This window comes from Ranitomeya variabilis, chromosome 4 (assembly GCF_051348905.1).
Source record: "Ranitomeya variabilis isolate aRanVar5 chromosome 4, aRanVar5.hap1, whole genome shotgun sequence".
NCBI classification, from domain to species: domain Eukaryota; kingdom Metazoa; phylum Chordata; class Amphibia; order Anura; family Dendrobatidae; genus Ranitomeya; species Ranitomeya variabilis.
The window spans coordinates 71,865,169-71,890,998 of NC_135235.1; the positions used below are offsets into that span (position 1 = coordinate 71,865,169).

The 25,830-nt window shown below is 44.1% G+C and overlaps 1 protein-coding gene across 3 annotated transcripts in view; it reads right to left on the bottom strand.

Moving 5' to 3' along the window:
* TACC2 (transforming acidic coiled-coil containing protein 2) overlaps positions 1-25,830 on the bottom strand; it is a 149,543-nt gene that overhangs the window by 113,303 nt on the left and 10,410 nt on the right. For 2 of the 3 annotated variants that reach the window (XM_077258704.1, XM_077258702.1), the window contains exons 1-3: positions 23,633-23,765; positions 23,367-23,440; positions 17,465-17,527 (exon numbers count right to left, since the gene is read on the bottom strand). In XM_077258704.1, coding sequence (XP_077114819.1) covers positions 17,465-17,527; positions 23,367-23,405 — 102 coding nt within the window. In that variant the 5' untranslated portion in view covers positions 23,406-23,440; positions 23,633-23,765. Of the gene's footprint in view, positions 1-17,464; positions 17,528-23,366; positions 23,441-23,632; positions 23,766-25,830 lie in introns of those variants that run through there. The other variant, XM_077258703.1, reaches the window with a different exon arrangement.

Genomic DNA, 25,830 nt, shown 5'->3' on the forward strand with positions numbered 1-25,830 from the left:
AAATTCTGTCCATAGCCTTTAATTACAACTGAATTTTTGAAAAATGTTTTACCCTTTTATATTATGCTACCGATTAGGATGAGTGCAATTGCATCCACCTGTCCCTACTTCAATCATAGTGTCTTAATAATGGGTTAGCAGGACTGATGATGCAAGAGAGCACCGAACCTTAAAGGGATTGTCTCCTCATAGATTCCTTTTCTAGAGAAAATGAGGACTGCTGCGTATTCTTCCCGCAGCGTCCACTGCAGGGTAAATGAAGTATTTCAAGTTTTCATTCAACTGAAACAAAGAATAGCTGGAAGAAGAATGCAATGATGATCTCCGGGAAGAAGCATAGTTTTTTAATGCATATAATAAACATGTTCAAAATCAGTTCTGTCCAATCAGGATTGATTTTGGTCTTGATTAAAAAAAAAAATATCTGAGCTGTGTCAGGGAAACTGGGATCTGTGTGCTCCTTGTTTAAACTAAACCTGGATAATCCTAATACGGCAAACAGGATTCATGTCAATGTGCCGAGTGCGGAGAGTGCACGAGCGAGGGTTACTGGGACCCGCAGGCAGACCTCTTCATGTTGGAGTGGAAACCAGGGATAAAGGCCGCATTGTGGGATTGTTTGTCCTTCCCACGCTCTTGTATCCCAGAAGACATCACTATGTAACAATCTGTATCCACATGTGAAAACACCACTGCCTTCTTGTGCCTAAATATTGGCCATTTATTCCTCTGACTAGCACAAATTGCCTTGGAATTAGATAGACATTTTATTTTCTTTGTAGTCGGCTTTTGTAGTCACTATTAATGTGTTATTATCTAAATATACCTCATTTGACAAGTTGAAAAGAAGTAAGGAAGAGATGAAAGGGCATACGACTGCAGGATCAGACTACATGGATTGTTTGTAGTCTGTTACCATGGAGACACAGGCCCGCATGAGAGCTGTAGACACCAAATGCAAGGAGATATTTTTTAATTAGGAATGTTTATATCATTTATTTTTTATTTAAAATGCATTAAAGTGACAAAAGAAAGTTGGTTGCACAGGGAAACAGCTTCAACAGCTCCGACACCTGTGACTAAAGCTGTTCAAATCGTCGAAAAACAAAACACTTGACAATCTGTTGCCATCTTTCACAATGAAACCAAGCAACTGTGAGATCCAAGCTTCAGTCACTCTATATTAATCCTTCTTCCCAGGGCAGTAAAGCCGTCGTGTGCTTAATTGCTGTTCTCCAACTCTGAATACACTTTCCTCTCCCCAGCATAATAAACACTTGTTGTCAGCTGAAAGGCTGGGTTCACATGTGGAGTAATTTTTATGCTGCAGGTTCAGCCATAGCGAATCTGCAAAGTACTGCAGTACGCAGGCACTGGGAAAGGTCAAAGAGCCCCGGCGCAGGTGCACTGCAGTACTTTGCTCTGCCCTCAACAGGGCAGGGAAGTACACCTGCGCAGGAGCGCAATGCCGGGGAGCCTGTGTGGATGATGCAGGGATGCGTCATCCACATGAAGCAAGCAGGAGGACGGGGATCGTAAGAAGATGGGAGGCGCCAGAGCAAGACCAGCGACGTCCATCAGACTGGACCTCCCCGCAGGTGAGTATAATAAAAGTTATTTTTCTTCTCTTAGGCCGGCGTCACACTCAGCGTATGAAAATACGGTCCGTATTTTACGGCCGTAATACGCAGAAATGTTCCAAAAATAGTGATCTGTATGTCATCCGTAGGCAGGGTGTGGCAGGGTATTTTGCGCATGGAATCCTCCGTATGTAATCCGTATGGCATCCGTACTGCGATATTTTCTCGCAGGCTTGCAAAACCGACATCTAATGGATTTATGGGCTCAAATGTTCGTTAAAACATATATATATATATATATATATATATATATATATATATATATATATATATATACACTCACTGGCCACTTTATTAGGTACACCTGTCCAACTTCTTGTTAACACTTAATTTCTAATCAGCCAATCACATGGCGGCAACTCAGTGCATTTAGGCATGTAGACATGGTCAAGACAATATCCTGCAGTTCAAACCGAGCATCAGTATGGGGAAGAAAGGTGATTTGAGTGCCTTTGAACGTGGCATGGTTGTTGGTGCCAGAAGGGCTGGTCTGAGTATTTCAGAAACTGCTGATCTACTGGGATTTTCACGCACAACCATCTCTAGGGTTTACAGAGAATGGTCCGAAAAAGAAAAAAAATCCAGTGAGCGGCAGTTCTGTGGGCGGAAATGCCTTGTTGATGCCAGAGGAGAATGGGCAGACTGGTTCGAGCTGATAGAAAGGCAACAGTGACTCAAATCGCCACCCGTTACAACCAAGGTAGGCCTAAGAGCATCTCTGAACGCACAGTGCGTCGAACTTTGAGGCAGATGGGCTACAGCAGCAGAAGACCACACCGGGTACCACTCCTTTCAGCTAAGAACAGGAAACTGAGGCTACAATTTGTACAAGCTCATCGAAATTGGACAGTAGAAGATTGGAAAAACGTTGCTTGGTCTGATGAGTCTCGATTTCTGCTGCGACATTCGGATGGTAGGGTCAGAATTTGGCGTAAACAACATGAAAGCATGGATCCATCCTGCCTTGTATGGAGCATCTTTGGGATGTGCAGCCGACAAATCTGCGGCAACTGTGTGATGCCATCATGTCAATATGGACCAAAATCTCTGAGGAATGCTTCCAGCACCTTGTTGAATCTATGCCACGAAGAATTGAGGCAGTTCTGAAGGCAAAAGGGGGTCCAACCCGTTACTAGCATGGTGTACCTAATAAAGTGGCCGGTGAGTGTATATATATATGGTGGGCATACATGCTCGTTAAGAAAGGGCCATATCAGCAGCTGCCAGAGGGGAAAGGAGATTGAAATATGGGGACAAATCTGCTTTAGATCAAAGTACAAACTGCATACATTATTAAATAAATCATTTGGACCTGAGGAGGCCAATGTACTGATAAATCTATGTCAGAATAGCTGTATCATCCATATGTTAAACTGCGTTACAGAGTTCATGAGTCAAAATGTATCAGTCTCTAGAGGAACACAATACTTTTCAGAAGCTCCTGATTTGTGTGAAAATTGCTGGCATTGATTAATCAGGGCCATGAAGTATCGGTGGGCACACTTGTTCCCTAGACTTATGGTCAGATCGTGTGGCTCTCCTAATTTACAAATCTATAACACACATGTGAAACTTTGGCCCGTGGGCCAAATCTGGACCGTAGGGTGAATACAATTGGCCGGCAACCTCGCTCACCCAGCATAACACTTTCAACTATATCGGCATCCTAAATGCCAATACAATTGAAAGAAATGATGGAGGAAGGAGCGTCAGCTGACTCTCCTTCTCCCAACCTTTCCTGACGTTGATGGGCATGATGGCGTCGCTGCAATGCGCCCAATGTGCCGAGATGTGCAGAGGATCAGAAGACACCATGAAGAGACTGGAGCAGGAGGGGAACTGGGAGAGGTAAGTATTTATTTTTATTAATGTGGGGCCCATTATGTATGGTGGACTACGTGAGCTGTGTTGTGTACTTTTTGTGGCCATTATGATGTATGGAGCACTATGTGGTTCCATTATACTGTATGGAGCACTATGTGGGGCCCATTACACTTTTTGAAGCACTATTTGGGGCCTATTATACTGTATGGAGCACTATGTGCGCCCATTATACTGCATGAAGCACTATGTGGGGCCCATTATACTGTATGAATTACTATGTGCAGCCATTATACTGTATGGAGCACTATGTGGAGCCACTATACTGTATGGAGCCCTTTGTGGAGCCATTATACTGTGTGGAGCACTTTCTGTGGCAATTATACTGTATGGAGGACTATGTGGGGCCATTATACTGTATGGAGCACAATGTTGGGTCCTTATACTGTATGGAGCACTATGTGGAGCCAAATTACTGTATGGCACACTATGTGGAGCCATTATACTGTATGGAGCCAAATGTGGAGCCATTATACTCTATGGAGCACTTTTTGTGGCAATTATACTGTATGGAGCACTAAGTGGAGCCATTATACTGTATGGAGCACTTTTTGTGGCAATTATACTGTATGGAGCACTATGTGGAGCCATTATACTGTATGGAGCACTATGTGGGGCCATTATACTTGTATGGAGAACTTTTTGTGACCACCATACTGTATGGAGCACTATGTGGGGCCATTATACTGTATGGAACACTATGTGAGGCTATTATACTGTATGGATCACTATGTGGGACCCATTATACTGTATGGAGCACTTTGTGTGGCCATTATAGTGTATGGAGCACTTTATGTGGCTAGTATACAGTATGGAGCACTTTTTGTGGCTAGTTTACTGTATGGAGGGCTATGTGGGGCCATTATACTGTATGAAGCACTATGTGGGGCTCTTATACTGTATGAGGCACTATATTGGGCAATTGCACAGTATGGATCAATATGTGGAGCCATTTTACTGTATGGAGCACTCTGTTGGACCATTATACTGTATGTAGAGCAATTATACTCTATGAAGCACTTTATTGGGCCATTATATAGTATGGAAGGCAAAGCACTGCCCTGTTAAACTGTATGGAGGACTATGTGGGGCCATTATACTGTAAAAGGGCTGTGTAAGGATTACAGTTGGGGAATCATACCATGATGGGGCCATCATACTTGGCTTAGGGATTGAGGAAGGGGGGTACAGTAGGGTCATCATACCAAACTGAGGAGAAATTCACTGTGGGGGCATATTATTCTGGTTGTGGGGCAGTTTTGTTAGCATCATACTTTATCTGTATTATTCAAGGTTTTTTATCCTTTGACATTACATATCTAAAATTAGGCCATATACTTTTTACTGCTCTTACATAACATATCATTTCAATAATTTATTATAAGATGGTCCACTCCCGCCTTACCCGCTATCTCTCAGATAACTCTCTTCTTGACCCTCTTCAATCTGGTTTCTTCTCTTTACACTCTACTGAAACTGCCCTCATTAAAGTCTCTAATGACCTACTAACAGCTAAATCTAATGGTCACTACTCCATGCTAATTCTCTTGGATCTCTCTGCAGCATTCGACACTGTGGATCATCAGCTCCTCCTCACTATGCTCCGCTCCATCGGCCTCAAGGACACCATTCTCTCCTGGTTCTCCTCCTATCTCTCTGACCGATCCTTCACTGTATGTTTTGCTGGTTCCTCCTCCTCTCCCCTTCCCCTTACTGTTGGGGTTCCTCAAGGATCAGTCCTAGGCCCCCTCCTCTTCTCTTTGTATACTGCCCCTATTGGACAAACAATCAGTAGATTTGGTTTCCAGTACCATCTCTATGCTGACGACACCCTATTATACACCTCTTCTCCTGTTATCACGCCGACCTTTTTAGAAAACACCAGTGATTGTCTTACCGCTGTCTCTAACATCATGTCCTCCCTCTATCTGAAACTGAACCTGTCAAAAACTGAACTCCTCGTGTTCTCTCCCTCTACTAACCTACCTTTGCCTGACATTGCCATCTTCGTGTGCGCTTCCACCATTACTCCAAAGCAACATGCCCGCTGCCTTGGGGTCATCCTTAATTCCGAGCTTTCATTCACCCCCCACATCCGATCACTGGCTCGCTCTTCTTATCTGCATCTCAAAAACATTTCTAGAATTCGCCCTTTTCTTACTTTCGACTCTGCAAAAACTCTTACTGTCTCGCTTATTCATTCTCATCTGGACTATTGTAACTCTCTACTAATCGGCCTCCCTCTTACCAAACTCTCCCCGCTCCAATCTGTCCTGAATGCTGCTGCCAGGGTCATATTCCTCACCAACCGTTACACCGATGCCTCTACCTTGTGCCAGTCGTTACACTGGCTACCCATCCACTCCAGAATCCAGTACAAAACTACTACCCTCATCCACAAAGCACTCCATGGCTCAGCATCACCCTACATCTCCTCTCTGGTCTCAGTCTACCACCCTACCCGTGCCCTCCGCTCCGCTAATGACCTCAGGTTAGCATCCTCAATAATCAGAACTCTCCAAGACTTTACACGTGCTGCGCCGATTCTTTGGAATGCACTACCTAGGTTAATACGATTAATCCCCAAACCCCACAGTTTTAAGCGTGCCCTAAAAACTCATTTGTTCAGACTGGCCTACCGCCTCAATGCATTAACCTAACTATCCCTGTGTGGCCTATTAAAAAAAAACAAAACATAATCAGGTTCCTCGCATCATGTTCTCATACACTTTATGCAGTCAATAGCCTCTGTGTCAGTACTGTTACATACTTAGGCTGTTAACTGGTTCATGCAGCTTTACATGAACACCCGAGCCTTACACTATGGCTGGTCCAAATAACTAAAGCAATTGTTACCATCCACCTCTCGTGTCTCCCCTTTTCCTCATAGTTTGTGAGCTTGCGATCAGGGCCCTCATTCCTCCTGGTATCTGTTGTGAACTGTGATTTCTGTTATGCTGTAATGTCTATTGTCTGTACAAGTCCCCTCTATAAGTTGTAAAGCACTGCGGAATATGTTGGTGCTACAGTCATATGAAAAAGTTTGGGCACCCCTATTAATCTTAAGCTTAATGTTTTATAAAAATGTTTTTTTTTGCAACAGCTATTTCAGTTTCATATATCTAATACCTGTTGGACACAGTAATGTTTCTGCCTTGAAATTAGGTTTATTGTACTAACAGAAAATGTGCAATCTGCATTCAAACAAAATTTGACAGGTGCATAAGTATGGGCACCCTTATAATTTTCTTGTTTTAAATACTCCTACCTACTTTTTACTGACTTACTAAAGCACTGTTTTTGGTTTTGTAACCTCATTGAGCTTTGAACTTCATAGCTAGGTGTATGCAATCATGAGAAAAGCTACTTAAAGTGGCCACTTGCAAGTTGTTCTCCTGTTTGAACCTCCTCTGAAGAGTGGCATCATGGGCTCCTCAAAACAACTGTCAAATGATCTGAAAACAAAGATTATTCAACATAGTTGTTCAGGGGAAGGATACAAAAAGCTGTCTCAGAGGTTTAACCTGTCAATTTCCACTGTAAGGAACATAGTAAGGAAATGGAAGAACACAGGTACAGTTCTTGTTAAGGCCAGAAGTGGCAGGCCAAGAAAAACATCAGAAAGGCAGAGAAGAAGAATGGTGAGATCAGTCAAGGACAATCCTCAGGCCACCTCCAGAGATCTGTAGCATCAACTTGCTGCAGATGGTGTCACTGTGCATCGGTCAACTATACAACGCACTTTGCACAAGGAGAAGCTGTATGGGAGAGTGATGCGAAAGAAGCCATTTCTGCAAGCACGCCACAAACAGAGTCGGCTGAGGTATGCAAAAGCACATTTGGAGAAGCCAATTTCTTTTTGGAAGAAGGTCCTGTGGACTGATGAAACCAAGATTGAGTTGTTTGGTAATACAAAAAGGCGTTATGCATGGCGGCAAAAAAACACAGTGCGTTGTATAGTTGACCGATGCACAGTGACACCATCTGCAGTAAGTTGATGCTGCAGATCTCTGGAGATGGTCTGAGGATTGTCCTTGACTGATCTCACCATTCTTCTTCTCTGCCTTTCTGATGTTTTTCTTGGCCTGCCACTTCTGGCCTTAACAAGAACTGTACCTGTGTTCTTCCATTTCCTTACTATGTTCCTCACAGTGGAAATTGACAGGTTAAATCTCTGAGACAGCTTTTTGTATCCTTCCCCTGAACAACTATGTTGAATAATCTTTGTTTTCAGATCATTTGACAGTTGTTTTGAGGAGCCCATGATGCCACTCTTCAGAGGAGATTCAAACAGGAAAATAACTTGCAAGTGGCCACTTTAAGTAGCTTTTCTCATGATTGCATACACCTGGCTATGAAGTTCAAAGCTCAATGAGGTTACAAAACCAAAAAAAGTGCTTTAGTAAGTCAGTAAAAAGTAGGTAGGAGTATTTAAAACAAGAAAATGATAAGGGTGCCCATACTTATGCACCTGTCAAATTTTGTTTGAATGCAGATTGCACATTTTCTGTTAGTACAATAAGCCTCATTTCAAGGCAGAAACATTACTGTGTCCAACAGTTATTAGATATATGAAACTGAAATAGCTGTTGCAAAATAAACCATTTTTATAAAACATTAAGCTTAAGATTAATAGGGGTGCCCAAACTTTTTCATATGACTGTATATAAATAAAAATTATTATTATTATTATTATTATAAGATCTATTAATTAAAATCCATTTTGTTTGTTGTTGCCTCTTTAAGTTTGTCTCCATATGAAAAGGTTCATCATTATATTTGATGATAAGGAAAAACTTCCTCAATTGTAGACATTATTTTTTTTTATAATTATCAAAGTTGGTCCGTGACTTTGTCCAATCTTTTCTTTTAATTTTGGTGCTCTGTGTATTTGAATTTGACATCCCTGACCTATAAGAACATATATTAGTGTCTGAATAGGAGGATTTGTGGTTTCTAAAGCCCCTGCCTCATGAGAAATACAGAAATCCTATTTAATAGAACCAGTGTCTTCTGGTTAGTGAGGTCTCACATGCCTTAAAACCCACAATAACAGCACTGAAATGTGCCACCGACTTTTCCTGATTATTAAAGATACCACAAGATTTTCCAGTCGGTCTAAGTATAATCTAGGAAAAAATGATTATAAACCAGTAATTCTACAAGAATGACTGTATTTCACTTGACCATGTTATTGTGCTAGAATAAATTATGATAGCTAATATAAGACAATTAAATTACTGTTATTTATATAGCGCCAACATATTCTGCATCATCCTCCAAAGAATGCACATTGCTCTCATTACTCGGCACGTGAGCTGACAATCTAAATCCCAGTATCTTAACAGAGAAAAGAATAGGACTATTGCTTAGGAAAATAATTGACCTAAGAATATTGAGTACATGAAGGAAACCTACAAAAGCCAACAGAGAATATATCTGTACCATGTCTGCGTAAAGGGCCAAGAACACCAAAAGAGCTACCTATAGATGGGTCTTCCTTTTAGGCTGGCCATACACATTAGATGGCTGTCTGCCCAACGATGCTTTGGCCAACAGACATCTCAGCGAACTCTCCCAATGACAGGAGCGCTCCTATGTTCTCTGTGTGAAGCCACTGAATGATAGGACAACCAGCGGCTTATCTATGGGGGAACAATGTGATCAGCAGTCCAAAATCGGACATGGCTGATCGACATCTCTCCCAACCATCAGTCAGCCGACACACCCATACACATTAGACTATCGGCCAATCTGTTGGTATTGGCGGGTTCAGCTGACTTTAGTCTAATACATATGGGGGTCTTTATTGGTGTTTCTGGTCTGCCTGATAAGAGATAGTTCTCCTCCAGAAGAAAGAAAACAAATTTGCAAATTATCTGGCCTATAAGTCTCCTTACACTGACATGTCACTCTCTCTAAGGAGGGACGTTACTCCTTAGACCGTAAACTAAAGGCTGAAAGAAATAAAGATAGTCAAAGAGACACCATGTGGATTGTCTTGTGGGATCCCCAAGCTTGCATTCTATGAAGCATGGTGACGGAATATCAGAGAGGGTAGATTGTGAAACCAGACCGGGCTGCAGGGGTGTAACTTGAAACACGTGGGCCCCAATGCCAAATCTCCAAAAGATGGACCCCAACTATGGGTTTATGTTCTTCTCCTATGATCCAGAGGGACCTTTTGGGTGTGCTAGTCTCCAGGGATTAGGTGCAACTGGGACCCCTACATTTACTATAGCTATGGCCCTGATTTTCCAGAAGAAAGCAGGAAAGAAAAACTGTTCTATTGCACAGGATTCGTCCATGTCTTCCAATGACTTCCTGCATCATCCCAGGAAGTAGGGAGTAAAGGCTACTATACATATTAAAGAAATGTCGACTGAACCCGCCGGTTTTAGTGAGATTATCCTACCAACTAATGTATATCTCACTCTCTCCGGACAGACGATGTCCGGGGTAATAGGAATGAGGCAGATTGATTTCATATATCCAATTCTATTGTTCTTCCTGGACATACGGTAAGTCTCGGCCAAGGAGTCTGGTAGCAACTTACTCCACTCTTCCCATAGAGAACATATAAATGCTCGGCTGGTTTGGGGCACACACCCCACACTGGGATTATACGTATGTACTAGTCTAAGGCAGATGCCTAGCAATGCCCATTCATTGTCACACATGCTGTCCATACACAATTTCCAGACCCGCAGCAACTTCTTACTTCTTACTATTTATTTATTAAGCTTGCCTATATAGCGCCATCATGTTCTGTAACGCTTTACAGACATCATCATCTCTGTCTCCATGATCAGTGTCTTTGGAGTGTGGGAGGAAACCGGAGCGACCATAGTAAACTCATGCAAACACGGGGAGAACATACAAACTCCTGGCAGATGTTGTCCTTGGCGGGATCTCATCAGTCACACAACATACCCCAATAACTATACAACTACACCCATAACATCACTGGTTTCCATTGTGCTGACTGGAAGTTGCTACGAGGTGTGGAATATAGCTGATCCTGGAGCTGGCACCACTGCGGCATCAATAGCAACTGGGTCCTGAGTAAATGTGCCCAAATGACAGTGAAGGCACACGAGGGCTTATTATTTGGCCAGAGTCTTGGCATCTTAGCACCCCTTATAACTGTACCTTGGAAGCATTATAGCTGTCTGCTACATGGGTGTAATCAATCATTCCAGCACATCTCTGGATCTTGTAGATACATGGTATAAGGATATAGAGGTTAATTAGAAAGTTGACATCAGGTTGTGCCCTGCAGTTCCCGAATGTACAAAGTATGCGATCATCAGCCACAGATCACGGCTTCGGTGACAACTCAGGAAGACATTGCAAACTGCTCAGCATCAATTATACATCTACAGGGAATATAACAGCTCATTTATCTTGCCCATTATTGCCACATTTCAGTGGGCAACCGCAACTGGAATAGGTCTACGTATGGCTCTCAAGAGAGAGATTAGCCAGCTGCGCCCATTGGGGGGAGGCCCATTAGTGCTTCCAGAGGCTTCTCATGGTCTACAAGAGATGTAGCGTAAGTGATTCCGAGCAACATGAGTTTAGCAGCACGAGTACTACAGTCTGTTATAATTTTCTCTATGTTTGTACAGTAGAACATATTACATGGAGCTAAAAGGGAGGAAAATATACTCACCATAAAATGTGGTTCTGTTCACACTGTGTCTGAACGTTATGTTCATCTGGATCGCTTGAGACTTCATATTAAATGTATGCCTCGGAAGTCTGACAGTGTATGTCTCTACAGAACTGTGCTTCTCTGAAAAACAATATACAGGCCTTTTGCAGTCCAATTGACTCAGGGGTAGGGAACCTCAGGTCGTGGGCCCTTTACGGCCTCAGGGGTGGAGAACCTCAGGCCCTCGATGACCTTTTATCCGGCCCTCGGGGCATATACTTGGGGAATGCAGAACTTGGGCCGGCAGCTGTATTTTGATGTCCATCGAGTGCAGTCCGATGTTTTGCACACACCCATAGACTTGTGTAGAGTTCTACTGCGATTCTACCCACCCTCCCTCCGCTCCCCCACCACGCGGCGTTCTCTTCTGAAGCCGGCAGCTGACTTCAGCGTGTAGATGATGGGAGCGGATGGCGTCACTTCCAAGTGCCCCTAGTCACATGCACGTCGACATCAGCTGCTGGTCTCTGCTGGCTCACGGACCTGACAGGTCTCTGTGCTGTAATACACTTCAGCTGAATGTGCGTCCAAGGACGCACATCCATTTGAAATTTGCGATGGTGTCGGCGGTCCTCCACCCCCACGGGCCCGGTTGTGGTCGCGACCTCTGCATGCTGTGTGATTTCAGATGCCACTCACCCAATCAAGCCTATGGGTGCAAGGAAAACATCGGACTGCACACGAATGACATCTAAGTGCAGTCCAATTTCCGCAGACTCACACAATGGTGAAGATGGAGAAATTTTGATCTCCATCTTATCCTGACAATGCGCTCTAAGAGTAGAGAATCGGATCATACTGCGCTGACACTTGGATCAAACTCTGACCAGCGTCTGTTCAGAGAATCATTCGCATAACCGTCCTGATTCTCTCAGATGAGACCCTAGCCTTAGACTTTGCTTTATACGTCTCTTCCCTTTAGTACGCACTCATGGTCATGACTACAGAAAATGCATTTGCACCAAAACCGCACAGTGTAAACGAGTTGTGAATTAATGCTTGTTCACACCTTGCATTTGTGCATTGGTTTTTTTCGAGCGTATTTCAAGAGTAAAAAGCGCTGTAGTTTACAGTACCAGAAATGTTAATGAGATTTCTCAGAGCTCATGCCCATGCTGCTTATTTTTTCCTTGCAGATTTTAACCATCAATGTGTTTTTCCAAATCTACAGCATGTCAAATCTGCAGCATGTCAAATCTGCAGCATGTCAAATCTGCAGCATGTCAAATCTACAGCATGTCAAATCTGCAGCATGTCAAATCTGCAGCATGTCAAATCTACAGCATGTCAAATCTGCAGCATGTCAAATCTGCAGCATGTCAAATCTGCAGCATGTCAAATCTGCAGCATGTCAAATCTACAGCATGTCAAATCTGCAGCATGTCAAATCTACAGCATGTCAAATCTACAGCATGTCAAATCTACAGCATGTCAAATCTGCAGCATGTCAAATCTGCAGCATGTCAAATCTACAGCATGTCAAATCTGCAGCATGTCAAATCTGCAGCATGTCAAATCTGCAGCATGTCAAATCTACAGCATGTCAAATCTGCAGCATGTCAAATCTGCAGCATGTCAAATCTACAGCATGTCAAATCTGCAGCATGTCAAATCTGCAGCATGTCAAATCTGCAGCATGTCAAATCTGCAGCATGACAAATCTACAGCATGTCAAATCTGCAGCATGTCAAATCTGCAGCATGTCAAATCTACAGCATGTCAAATCTGCAGCATGTCAAATCTACAGCATGTCAAATCTGCAGCATGTCAAATCTGCAGCATGTCAAATCTACAGCATGTCAAATCTGCAGCATGTCAAATCTACAGCATGTCAAATCTACAGCATGTCAAATCTACAGCATGTCAAATCTTTCAGCGTTTTTTCAAATCTTTGCACCCATTTAAATGCAATCAAAAACATGTCCAAAACGTATGTAAAACGCAGCAAAAATGCTCATTTTTCTTTAGTAGCAGAAAGACCTGCTGCAATTACTCAACTTGTGCAGATATCCTAAGTGTGCAGAAAAGTCTCCTGGTATAAAACATTAGTAATTAGAGATGGGCGAACCCGAACAGGAAAGTTTGGCGTTTGTAACGGACAGTCAGTGTAATATTACAATATATGCATCTCCGCAGACTCTGACATCTATCTGCTGCTGGAGAGTCACTGTGGATATTCTAAAAACCCCGAGCAAAAAAGAAAATCCTTCATGCTGCTACTGACTGAGGGATCAAGTAACCTCTGCTGCGCCTGAATAATATTTTCCAGTAGCTGTGCCAATGATAATCCAATCCAGACAGTTCTCCAAGGGCGAGCGGCAAAGTCTCTGCTCCACCCTGGCACAGACATTCATGACCTCGTCCTCCTTACTAAGCAGCCTAAAAACCTCATAAAACATCAACATGAAAAAACGATCATTATTCTTTATGTTCTGTATATAAGAGCATGCTGTAAAATATTGTAATTGTACCAAGTTCTGGATGTAAATAATTAGTTTATAAAATACAAAACTAATCTGCAATTTTCTGCATCTACATTTCTCTGACACACTCACTATAAATAGGGACTAGCCCCTGGCCCCTGTATACAGACCCACCATCATGACACACACGTACTGAGGCACATTTCTATGTTTTAGTGCTTCCAAAAAGCACACAGGAAATAATGGTGTGGTTTTCATCGGTGTGCTGGATCTGAAACCCCTTTAAAGCTTAACTCATAAAATGCAATTCTATTCTTATGTCATGGATTTTCAAAGTAAGTACACCAGCCTCATTGGGTTAAAGGGATCGATTTACTAAAGTATGCAGTTTGTATTGTAACATCTGGTGACAGATCCTTAAGGAAACGTTTGGCCTGTGACCACTTCCCCTAGCATTACCCGCTCATTGCTGGGGGTGTCAGAAGCACAGAGACGCGGTGTCTATAAATTGTGCATGTAACCGCAATGTAACTCGCTAGAGCTGAAATTTTAACAAAAGAATGATTTTGTTCACCGAACATTTAACATACAACAAGTTCTTACAGAAGACATCTAAAGCCAACAAGCATCAAAGGCGTCCTTCATGTCTCCTCAGCTGCAGTCCTGGCACCCGTCCCTCACTGCATGTACGTCTAATCCCCATCATAACAAGTGTTTCTGGGGTCTCCAAGCAGGGGGGTCAGACGAGGAACGGCGGGCTACAGTTACCGAGAGCTAACTCTCATTTCTCCAAGAATATGAACACCAAACTAAGAAAACACAACCACCTGATCCATGCCGAAAAGTGGACCCTCATGAGAAAGTGCAAAAATGTCACAACCTCTAGGAAAAACAAATTTGCTATATAAAATAAAAAGGCAGAAAATGAGATAAAACCTATAGAATATTTTAAATAAGACTTGGATGAAAGACGTAGGCGCAGCACCATGTTATCTACCGTAGTCTCTGGTGAGGTCCCAGGCGTGGAATGACAGGACACCACAATGTAGGAGAAATCCTAGTATTGGGCCAAGGTCCTTCTCGGAAATGAAGGAGTCAGATTGCAAAAACAACCACTCAGCCTGTCCAAACATGGTCAGCGATGGGTCAGGGAGAGGACACCTAGACAGGACCCTGGGATTCAGAGCTGTCAGAGGTCAGGGATGTTCCAGAAGCCATGAATTGTGCCGGGAACAAACAGCACAGGACAGTCGTGGTGAGGTCCAAAGACCCAAAATGAGTAATGATACTGTCACTAATGTAACACAGAATCAGGATGTAATAAAAATACAACAGAGAATTATTATTTGCCTTAATAGCTGCTTTGTCCCTACAGAACTGCGAAAGACTGGGCACCATCATTGTGATTGTCATTGAAAGAGAACTGTGCATATGGTACGGGAAGGGCAGTGCTGGCGTATACCTGAGACTGGAAATACACAGCGATACACACGTATAGCCAACAGCTACCTCCCCGCGCCCCGCCCATACACGTACCCCCCACCCATACACGTGCCCCTACCCATACACGTGCCCCTACCCATACACGTGCCCCCCACCCATACACGTGCCCCTACCCATACACGTGCCCCCCACCCATACACGTGCCCCCGGGGGCCCATACACGTGCCCACCACCCATACACGTGCCCACCTGTCATACATGTGCCCCCCACCCATATATGTGCCCCCCGCTCATACACGTGCCCCCCACTCATATATGTGCCCCCCGCTCATACACGTGCCCCCCACTCATACACATGCCCCTGCCCATACATGTGCCCCCCACTCATACACGTGCCCCCAGCCCATACATGTGTCCCCCCGCCCATACACGTTCCCTCACCCATACACGTGCCCCCGCCCTTACACGTGCCCCCCAGTCATACACGTGCCCCCCACCCATACACGTGCCCCCCGCCCATACACATGCCCCCAGTCATACACATGCCCCCTACTCATAAACGTGACCCCGCCCATACACATGCCCCCCACTCATACACGTGCCCCCCGCCCATACACATGCCCCTTACTCATACACGTGCCCTCACCCATACACGTGCCCCCGCCCTTACACGTGCCCCCACTCATACATGTGCCCTCACCCATACACATGCCCCCCACTCATACACGTGCCCTCACCCATACACGTGCCCCCCGCCTTTACACGTGCCCCCACTCATACATGTGCCCTCACCCATACATGTGCCCTCACCCATACACGTGCCCCCAGTCATACACGTGCCCCCTACTCATACATGTGACCCCCGCCCATACACCTGACCCCCACTCATACACGTGCTCCCCACTCATACACGTGCCCCCCACTCATACACGTGCCCCCCACCCATACACATGCCCCCCGCCCATACACGTGCCCCCCACTCATACACATGCCCTCACCCATACACGTGCCCCCCACTCATACACATGCCCTCACCCATACATGTGCCCCCAACCCATACACGTGCCCCCAGCTCCTACACGTGCCCCCCGCTCATCACGTGCCCAATCAGCTGTGGGAACAAAAGGATGGGACATGTTGAAACCCAACTGCACAATCCACCTTTCTCCCCCAACAACTGCTGTCAGTTGTGGTAAGGTCAGAGTCAGGACACCTAGATACACATGAGATGGTCGGGTTGTCCCACCAAAATCTCTGGTTTGGTCAATGTTAATCTAATGTGCATGTGCATGAGTAATTAAAGGGAATCTGTCAGCAGATTATTGATATGTAATCTGAGAGTAGCATGATGTAGGGACAGAGTGCCTGATTCCAGGGATGTGTCACTTACTGGCCTGTCTTTTTGTTTCATTAAAACGACTGTTTTATCAGCAGGAGATTATCATTACAGGACTAGATGTCTCGTACCTCCTGGTTCAAGACCGCCTTCATCACCAACTTTCTATCAACATACAGTATAGACAGAAAGCTGCCAATCAGTGGTGTGAACAGTTATCCAGGATTAAGTATTAAGAGCTCTGCTAGATGTACAGCAGAGAAAATGATGATTCTATCAGAACTACTGCACTCAGTAAACTAAGTGATACATCACTGGAATCAGGGTCTCTGCTCCTACCTCATGCTGCTATCAGATTACATGGCAAGAAACCTGCTGACGGATTCCCTTTATTGATTTGCACTGGGAATTCTTCTTTCATGGATACATACATGTCCACCTTTCAGAAAAGTGGACCCCAAACACTATAACATAATTAAAGTAACAAACAGAACAGATACTCACCCTCCCTCGGTCCAGCACCAGTTCCTTGGTCTCAGTGTTTACGCTGCAACGGTCATGTCATGATTACAGTGCACATCACCGCTGCAGCCAATCACTAAGCTTGGTGGAGGCTTGTGACGTCTACCTTGGCACAGCCAGTGAGCTCAGTGATTGGCTGCAGCGGTAATGTGTGCTTTTGATAAGTTGTCACTGCTGCAGCCCAAATACCCATACCTGAGCAATAGTGGGAAACCGGATCTGGACCCAGGGAGGGAAATAATACCTGTTCGTTGTTTTTAGGATGATAACCTGTCATAGTAAGTGCCACAAAGTCATGTCCTCCACACATCGGATAAATCAAAGACAATGGGGCCGACCCCGTTACCTCATTCTACCGACAGACAGCAATATCGCGGCTATAAAGGACAAACTGTGCAAGAAATGTTAACTGCAAAAATCATTTTTAGCTCCAGTTGAAAAAAATGTGTCCCAAGGTGGACAATCCCTTTAAGGTTGGTAAATAGTAGGATATCACACTCACCTCCTGGAGATCCTCGAGGGGCGGCTGTGCGTTGGTTTTGCTTGGACTTGTTGTGGATTCCTCCTGTAAGCAGACATTATGTTTGTTATATATTTGGCCCCTTTTATTGCCTCTTCTAACAACCCCCATGGTCGGTGCTCTGTGTGTTATTACAAGTCTCTTGCTCCTCCGCAGTCAAGTCTAAGGGCTCATTCAGACGCCTGGGTTTTGAGTACGAGTGCCATCTACGTTTTTCACGGATTTTCCTGAGAAGCACTCGCACCTGTGATAGTCTATGGGGCCATTCTCATGTCCGATCTTTTCCTCAGACAGAGATGTCCACGGAAAATATCGGAGACATGTCCGATTTGCATCCGAAAGTCGAAACAAAATTGTCAACACAAGTCTATGGATCCGTAAAAGAGAGTGCAGTCCGATATTCAAGGACTGTCAGAATGAAGAAAGTTTAGAAATTGTTTTTAAAATTTTTCCACAAAAATTAGATGACACTCATACCACACTGAGTCTGATCAGAATAATGCAAAAAAAAAAATAAAATCAGATGTGTGAATGAGCCCTAAGCCCTAGTGACAATCGGACTGTGATCCGAGTGTCATCTGGGTGTGATCAGATTCTCTCGCATGAGATCCGTGTCATATCACAGGTGTGGAGAAGACAGAAAACTTTCCATTTTTACACTGTTTGCGGTAATCAGACTGCACTCGGATGACATCCGAGTGCAGACTGATGTGTCACACACACCCATAGACTTGTATGGGTGCATTCGATCCGATTCTTGGATGCACCAGCAACGTGCTGTGATTGTTATCTCATGCCAAATCGACATGAGATAATAATCACAGATCTGCTCTGCCCCATAGTATAACACTGGGCTGAGTGTTATATGTCTGACTGTGCGCCTACTGTTAGAGAAGTCAGTCAGTGTAATTAATCTGTCTGCCACTAGAGGGAGCGACACTACAGAACCATTATTTGTCTGCAGACTACAAATACGGAAAAGGGGATGACGCACGGCCCATATGTAATACCCATTTAAAAGAAATCCTAATGATACGTGATGCCTTACATTTTCTATCCTGCATTGAATTTATAAATATAAAGTGATCATTTGTCATAATATAAAATGTAAATTATTCTTTGGTCGACAGTATGTCTTAAAACGTGCAGTTTTCACTTTTCCCACATGTGAATAAGGTTTTGGTAAATCCCATTCTTACACCTTGTAATGTAATTTGTTGTAATTTTTAGGTTAAAGGACTCCATGGTATCACGGCTCGGTTGTGTACCAAGTCCTATCATGGCACCCAGTGTGGTACAAGTGGGCATTCTGCTCCTCCGTGTCCCTCAGTATCGCTGTACGGCTCCAGCTCCATAGGAAGACATGCAAATGCTTTTCTATAGGTTTCAATATGAACAGGTCAGAAATAAAATTGGAAAATAAACTGCACCTGCTCCATGAGAAGTCTTATGTAGTGAAATGCTCTCCGCTTTAAGCTTTGCCAAGGATGACATGACAGCCATAGTCCATCGTCACATCGTTGTGTTTTTTTTTTCTGTTTTCGTTTCCCCCTTTTTTTTTAATCTATTTTCATTCCAGCATTTTTTATGCTTTTCTATTAGTGCAGAATTCTGCTGTTAAAAATGCATCTGCGTTTCTTTTTCCAGGCCACACGTAAAAGCCTATCGGGAAAAAAAAGCACCAAACGCACAGCTCTACGTCGTCTTTAGATACACAGCGGGCAGCAGTTTTCACAAAATCGATTCCCCTTTTCGTGAACTGTAAAACACTGATTTTCTGCACAAAAAAATGTAATGAAAAAAAAAAGAAGCGTTTATGCTACGTGGGAACAAGGCCTTTAAAAAAATGAAGAACGCTGCAAAAATGCCATATACAGAGCCGATTTCTGGCCACATTGTGCTTTTCTGCACATTCGTTGGGGCTTGTGTCCGAACCCCAGCGCAAAACAGGATTCGGACATTTATGCCAACTGGCGTGCATGATGGTATACGCCTGCTGGAGGAGGACACTCGTATGCAGTAGACTGTGTCTCCGTGTCCCCCTCCACTAAGCATACACGTCCGAAAATGATGCATGGCCGAGAACACATTGCTCTGCCAGCACCATTATAGTATTTGGCCCCCTTCAGCGCAACCCACGAATGTGCAGAAAAGCACAATGTGAAAGTTCCCTTACTCAGATGAACAAATGTCAAGATTTTGATATAAAAGTATTGCAGTATCTTCAGGCAGTGCCACATTGAAGTCACTTCACTGCTCAGTAAATAAATTACAACTAGGAAAACTTTTGGTGCATACCCCGAACATATCCACAGGGCTCCACTCACCCAGCAGATGCTTATAAACTATATAAGCAGGTGAGGAACCTTTTTACTGCTAAGGGCCATTTGGATATTTACACCATCATTTGGGGGCCGTACAAAATTATCAAATTGAAATGTATCCTGCTACATTAGGTCAAACATTTAATTGACTCCCACTAATTGACTCCCCAGCTGGAGCTGCTTCTCTTTGGTGCGGCTGTGATATTAGAGGGTATAGATGAGGTTGCTACTCGCAAATGCTTTTCCAGACTTGTTTCAGTCTGGAGTATAGGCGACTCTTTGCGATGAATTTTCAAAAGAACTCAAAGCATTAAATTGTTCACCAAAAATATCACATAGGAGACACTGGGGCTGCAGCATATACATCACGTAGGAGACACTGAGCCTGGAGCATATACATAACATAAGAGACACTGGGGCTACAGCATATACATCACATAGGAGACACTGGGGCTGCAGCATATACATCACGTAGGAGACACTGGGGCTACAGCATATACATCACATAAGAGACTCTGGGGCTGCAGCATATACATCACATAAGAGACTCTGGGGCTGCAGCATATACATCACACATAAGAGACACTGGGGCTGCAGCATATTCATCACATAGGAGACACTGGGGCTGGAGCATATAGAGCACATAAGATACACAGGGATTAGGGCACATACATCACAGGAGACGCTGGAGCATATACAGTACATCATAGGAAATGCTGGGTCATATACATCACATTAGATGCTGGGGCCTATACATCACAGGAGACGCTGGGGCATATACTTCACAGAAAATGCTAGGGCATATACATCACAGGAGACGCTGCATCATATACATCACATTAGATGCTGGGACATATACATCACAGGAGGTGCTGGGGCATATACATCACATTAGACCCTGGGGCATATACATTACAGGAGACGCTGGGGCATATACATCACAGGAGACGTTGGGGGCATATACATCCCAGAAGGGGGTGGTTCTACCACTGCCGTCTTTGTGACTGGAGCACACTGACTCCATCCACATATGTCCTGATGCTGGCGCCGGCCAGCGTCAGGATGTAACCTTTCATTGCATGCACCACAGCGTTCAGTAGTGAATGATGTATGCGCGTGCTCACAGTGTCAAGAGCAATTAAAGCGCACTGTGATCCTGGCCGGAGGAATCTGTCCAGAGGTTGGAGAAAGGGACAACGTGGGCCCTAAACAGCCTGTGGGCTGGAGGTTCCCCACCCATTATAGTCCATTACCATTCATTGGACTAGTGTAAAATAATTTTTTCTATACGGAGGTATCCTGTCACAAAAAAACAACAACCTGAAGGCTTATATGAATATGAATAGGTCATTGAAGGGTACCTCCAGTGTAAACTAAAAACGTACTAGTGCTGTTAAACCCATCCGTTCCATATCCGGTGTAGCCTTTTAGCCTTTCTCTCCCCCTCAGCACACTCCTACTAGCCTTTTCCTCTACACACAGATAGATTATAATCTCTGCTTGAGTGATATAATTCTTATTTTACATTTCTCTTTTTTTCCCCATACTTATGTGTTTCTCAGAATCAGCGGGGAGAAAGTAAGGGGCTGCGATTAGTGATGAGCGAGTATACTTGTTGCTCGGGTTTTCCCAAGCATGCTCCGGTGATCTCTGAGTATTTTATGGGTGCACGGAGATTTAGTTTTTGTCCACGCAGCTGCATGATTTACGGCTGCTAGACAGCTGGAATACATGTGGGGATTGCCTGGTTGTTATGGAATCTCCACATGTATTCAAGTTGTCTAGCAGCCGTAAATCATGCAGCTGCGTGGGCTAAAACTAAATCTCCGAGCACCCATAAAATACTCGGTGACCACCCGAGCATGCTTGGGAAAACCCGAGCAACGAGCATACTCGCTCATCACTAGCTGCGATCATTCAAGTGACCTTCTACTTTGCCCCATATTGAAACCAACAGCCTCCAAATATTCATTCTTTTAATTAAAGTTTAGAAACTTGAAGTGGTTTATAAGTGGATCCGTGCGGCTCAGCTCTAGGCTGGGATCAGACAAGTGTATGAAAAATGGTCTAATTTTCATCTAGCAAAAAAGTATGATTTTCATTCATATTTATACCTGTATTTCATCCATGTTTCTTTTTTTGGTATCCGTTTTTATAAATCAACGCTTTTTATACGTACAAGGCCAAATACAGTATCCTCTGTAATAATTACAATTAATTTGTAGAAAAAAATACAATTCGGATGATCCTTATAGGATTCTTTTTTTTTTTATTGTTCCCCCATAGACTTAAGTGTGCGAGTCTCATCCAAAAATAGAAGAAAACAGTGTATGCCCCCATATTAGTCACATGGATACAAGGTCCGTGTGATAAATCTACATATGAGCAGCCTTATTCAATAACCTTGGTCCGTGTGCTCTCCAAACTTATTGTGCACAGGACACGTCGGCACAATACGCTTGTCTGAACGAGCCCTTTCAAGGGTTTTCTGGAATGCATAAAACTTTAGCTAAAGGCAGTAAACGGCAAAAAGTAACAAAAACAAACCCACAGAGTTCAGTTTTTCCTTTTCTGCAGTGATATAGTGTTTAGCCTGCTGCAGCCGATCACTGGTTGTAGCCAATAGTGGACATGGGCCCCTGTGCAAGAACAATCTATGGGCCCTTTTCAGTCCAATAATCATAATGCACAATTCCTCCTACTTTGGATGTGGAAGTGGCCCCTTTACCTCTTGGCCCCTGTGTGGCTAAACAGGTTGCACCAATGATATGTCTGCCCTTGATCATAGGTGAACGACGAGAGTCCAATGATTGGCTGCAGTGATCACATGGATAGAGAGCACATGACCACTTCATGGAATCAAGCGAGGACTAGAAGGAGGACATTGTGGTTATATCCTGAGGAACGAGAGTGTGTACTACGAAAAGTGTCAATTAAAAAAAGCATTAATACAGCAGTGCAGAAAAATCAATGATTTCTCTCCTACATCCATGGATATGGTCGGATGACCTGTGGATCTGCAGCAGCTAGATATTCATGCTCCTTCATTGTTGGGGGATTCACAACCTTACAGGTTAGCACCACTTAACAATTGTTATAAATTTTAAAGGCCCTATTGCGCTTGTCTGCTCCCCAGCTCCAGTATATACCATATATACCAGCAGTGTGGGCACTGTTTCTCCCAGGGATTGCATGGCATCGTTATGTCATGCGATCTCTGAGGTCAATCAGCACTGGCTTCACTCTTGCCTCCTTCAGATAAATCAAGCCATGCGCAGAAAGTGAGAGAGCGGTCGCGGCTCTGACTTCCTCCTGGTATCAATTACGCCCGTAGGAGGGGAGAGTGAAGCCAGCGCTGATTGGCCGCAGGGATCCCATGACATAACAATGTCACGAGAGCCTGGGGAGAGCCGATGTGGCAACACCGCTGGAATGGCGCCGGCACGGGAGGTGCTCATACTTGTTATTATTTTACTGAGGGAAAACATAGGGATTCAGAAGGGGTGGTCCGAGTAGATCAACCCCTTCAAAACAGATAATTTCATAATAGATCCACTCACCTTAGGGACTTCTTTATTGTGGCTGTTGTCATTTCCCATACTGTACTCTCTGGTGTAATATCATGTGCCAGAATCTGGGGGAAAAAGATAAAGACAATTACAGTTTTATCAGAAAGGTAAATTATGACACTTATTGGGGTCAGCGTTCTACTGGGGTTTGCATCATCTTTCCAGCATATTTGATCATATCCCAGACCGTCAACCAGACATCTAGGCAGAGAACACAGTGAATTATCAGTCCATCCCCTCAGAGCGCTGACACTTACAGTGGTTTTCATATAGTCCAGTAGTTTCTTCCGCAGGCCCTCGCTGTAAGATTCCCAATTCCTCCCTTAATGGAGAGCTCCCATCCAGGGTGCTGTGTGCAGCTGTGGATCGTGGCATACGCTTCTTGACTGTACAAGCAGAATTAATGTTGTTTTTTCTTCCTCTTGCACTAATAGCTAAAATAAAACTATTATCTGAGACCCGCCCGTCATCACAAACCTGCTAAACACACACTGCCAGCACCCGCCCCTAGCAAGAAACCTAGGAAGTAGACGACACAATTAATCCAGGATCATCTGTCACCTATACAGCTGCCGAGATTCTGTGATCACGTTTCACTTACAAAGGAATTAAAGTGATTTTTATGTAAATAAAGTTTAACCATAGAATAAATAAAAAGTTCCACAACTTTCTAATACACTCTTTGTCTCAGTTTCCTATTATTTTAAAATAATATGTTTGCTGTCAGTGAATGAGACCTCATTCAGACATTCAATTTTTGCGGACGAACGCTGTTTTTTATGGATAGCACTTGTACCTGTGATAGTCTATGAGGCCATTCTTATGTCCGATTTTTCACCTTGGGCTGAGTGATCCACGGAAAATATCAAAGACAACTGATTTTTATCTGATGGTTGGATCAAAATCGGCAATGTAAGTCAATAGGCCCGTGAAAAATTTGAACTGCACTTGGATGACATCTGAGTTCAGTCCGATTTTCAAGGACTCTCAGAATGGAGAAGACGCAGAATTTATTTTTACTATTTCTCCACATGGGAGAAAATTGGATGACACTGTGATCACACTCTGATCAGAATAAGCGTCCATTTTGCACGTACTTGTAACACAAAGTACATTACAAATATAATCTATATGAGTGTAGCAGGGACAGATGACTTAATAGTAGGGGTTGTCCACGCCTCAACAATCCTTTAATAGGCCGCAGAACAAAATACAAACACTCAAGTCTGTCCGATGTACCCTTTTGGAGTCTGTGGCCTCAAAAATCAGACGTAGCAAAATTCATCAAAGAGATAGGAGATATGTTAGGAGTGGCCAAATCAACAGTTCTTTTACATTTTGCAAAAAAAAAAAAAGCGCACTGATGAGCTTGGGCACTCAAAACAGGCCTGGACATCCAGAGAAGATCAGTGGTGGATGATCGCAGAATCCACAACATCCACCCAAGTGAAGAACACTCCAAGAAGTAGGTGTACCATAAAGAGAAGACTTCACGAGAGCAAAAAAGGAGGGTTCACCACAAAGTGCAAACCGTTAATTAGCCTTAAAAATAGAAATCCCATTTTAGATTTTGCCAAAAAAAACATCTAAAGAAGCCAGCGCTGTTCTGGGGAAGCATTCTCTGGACAAATGAAACTAAGATCAACCAGTACCAGAATTATGGGAAGAAGAAAGTATGGAGACGACTTGGAACGGCTAATGATCCAAAGCACACTTCACCCTCTGTAAAACATGGTGGAGGCCGTGTGATGACATGGGTATGTATGGCTTCCAATGTCCCTGGGCCACTAGTGCTTATTGATGATGTGACTGAAGACAGAAGCAGCAGGGTGGGTCCTGAAGAGTACAGGGCGATACCTTCTGCCCAGATTCAACCAAATGACCAAAAACATACTGCGAAAGCAGCCTAAGGGCTGTCCCACACGTCCAGATAATTCCAGTACCGGAAACAATCGGTACCGGAATTATCCGTGTCCGTGTGCCCCTGCGTTTCTGGTGAACATCAGTGTGGCACACGTGTGCGGCCCGTGTGCCCACTGGGTACCACACGCACCGTGCTGGGTACCACACGTACTACCAGCATCTGGTGCTGAATCCGCAATTCATATGTTACCTGCAGCAGCGTTTGCTGCAGAGAAAATATGAATAATAGTGTTTAAAATAAAGATCTATGTGTCCCCCGCCCTCCCACCCCCTGTGCGCCCCCCGCTCTCCCACCCCCTGTGCGCCCCCCGCTCGCCCCCCCCACTGTTCTGAAAATACTCACCCGCTCCCTCGTTGGCTGTCGCTGCTTCCTGGTCTGACCGCGCCTTCTCCTGTATGCGGTCACGTGGGGCCGCTCATTTACACTCATGAATAGGCGGCTCCACCCCTATGGGAGGTGGAGCCACCTATTCATGACTCTAATCGGCGGCCCCACGTGAACGCATACAGTAGAAGGGCCGGCCAGCACAGA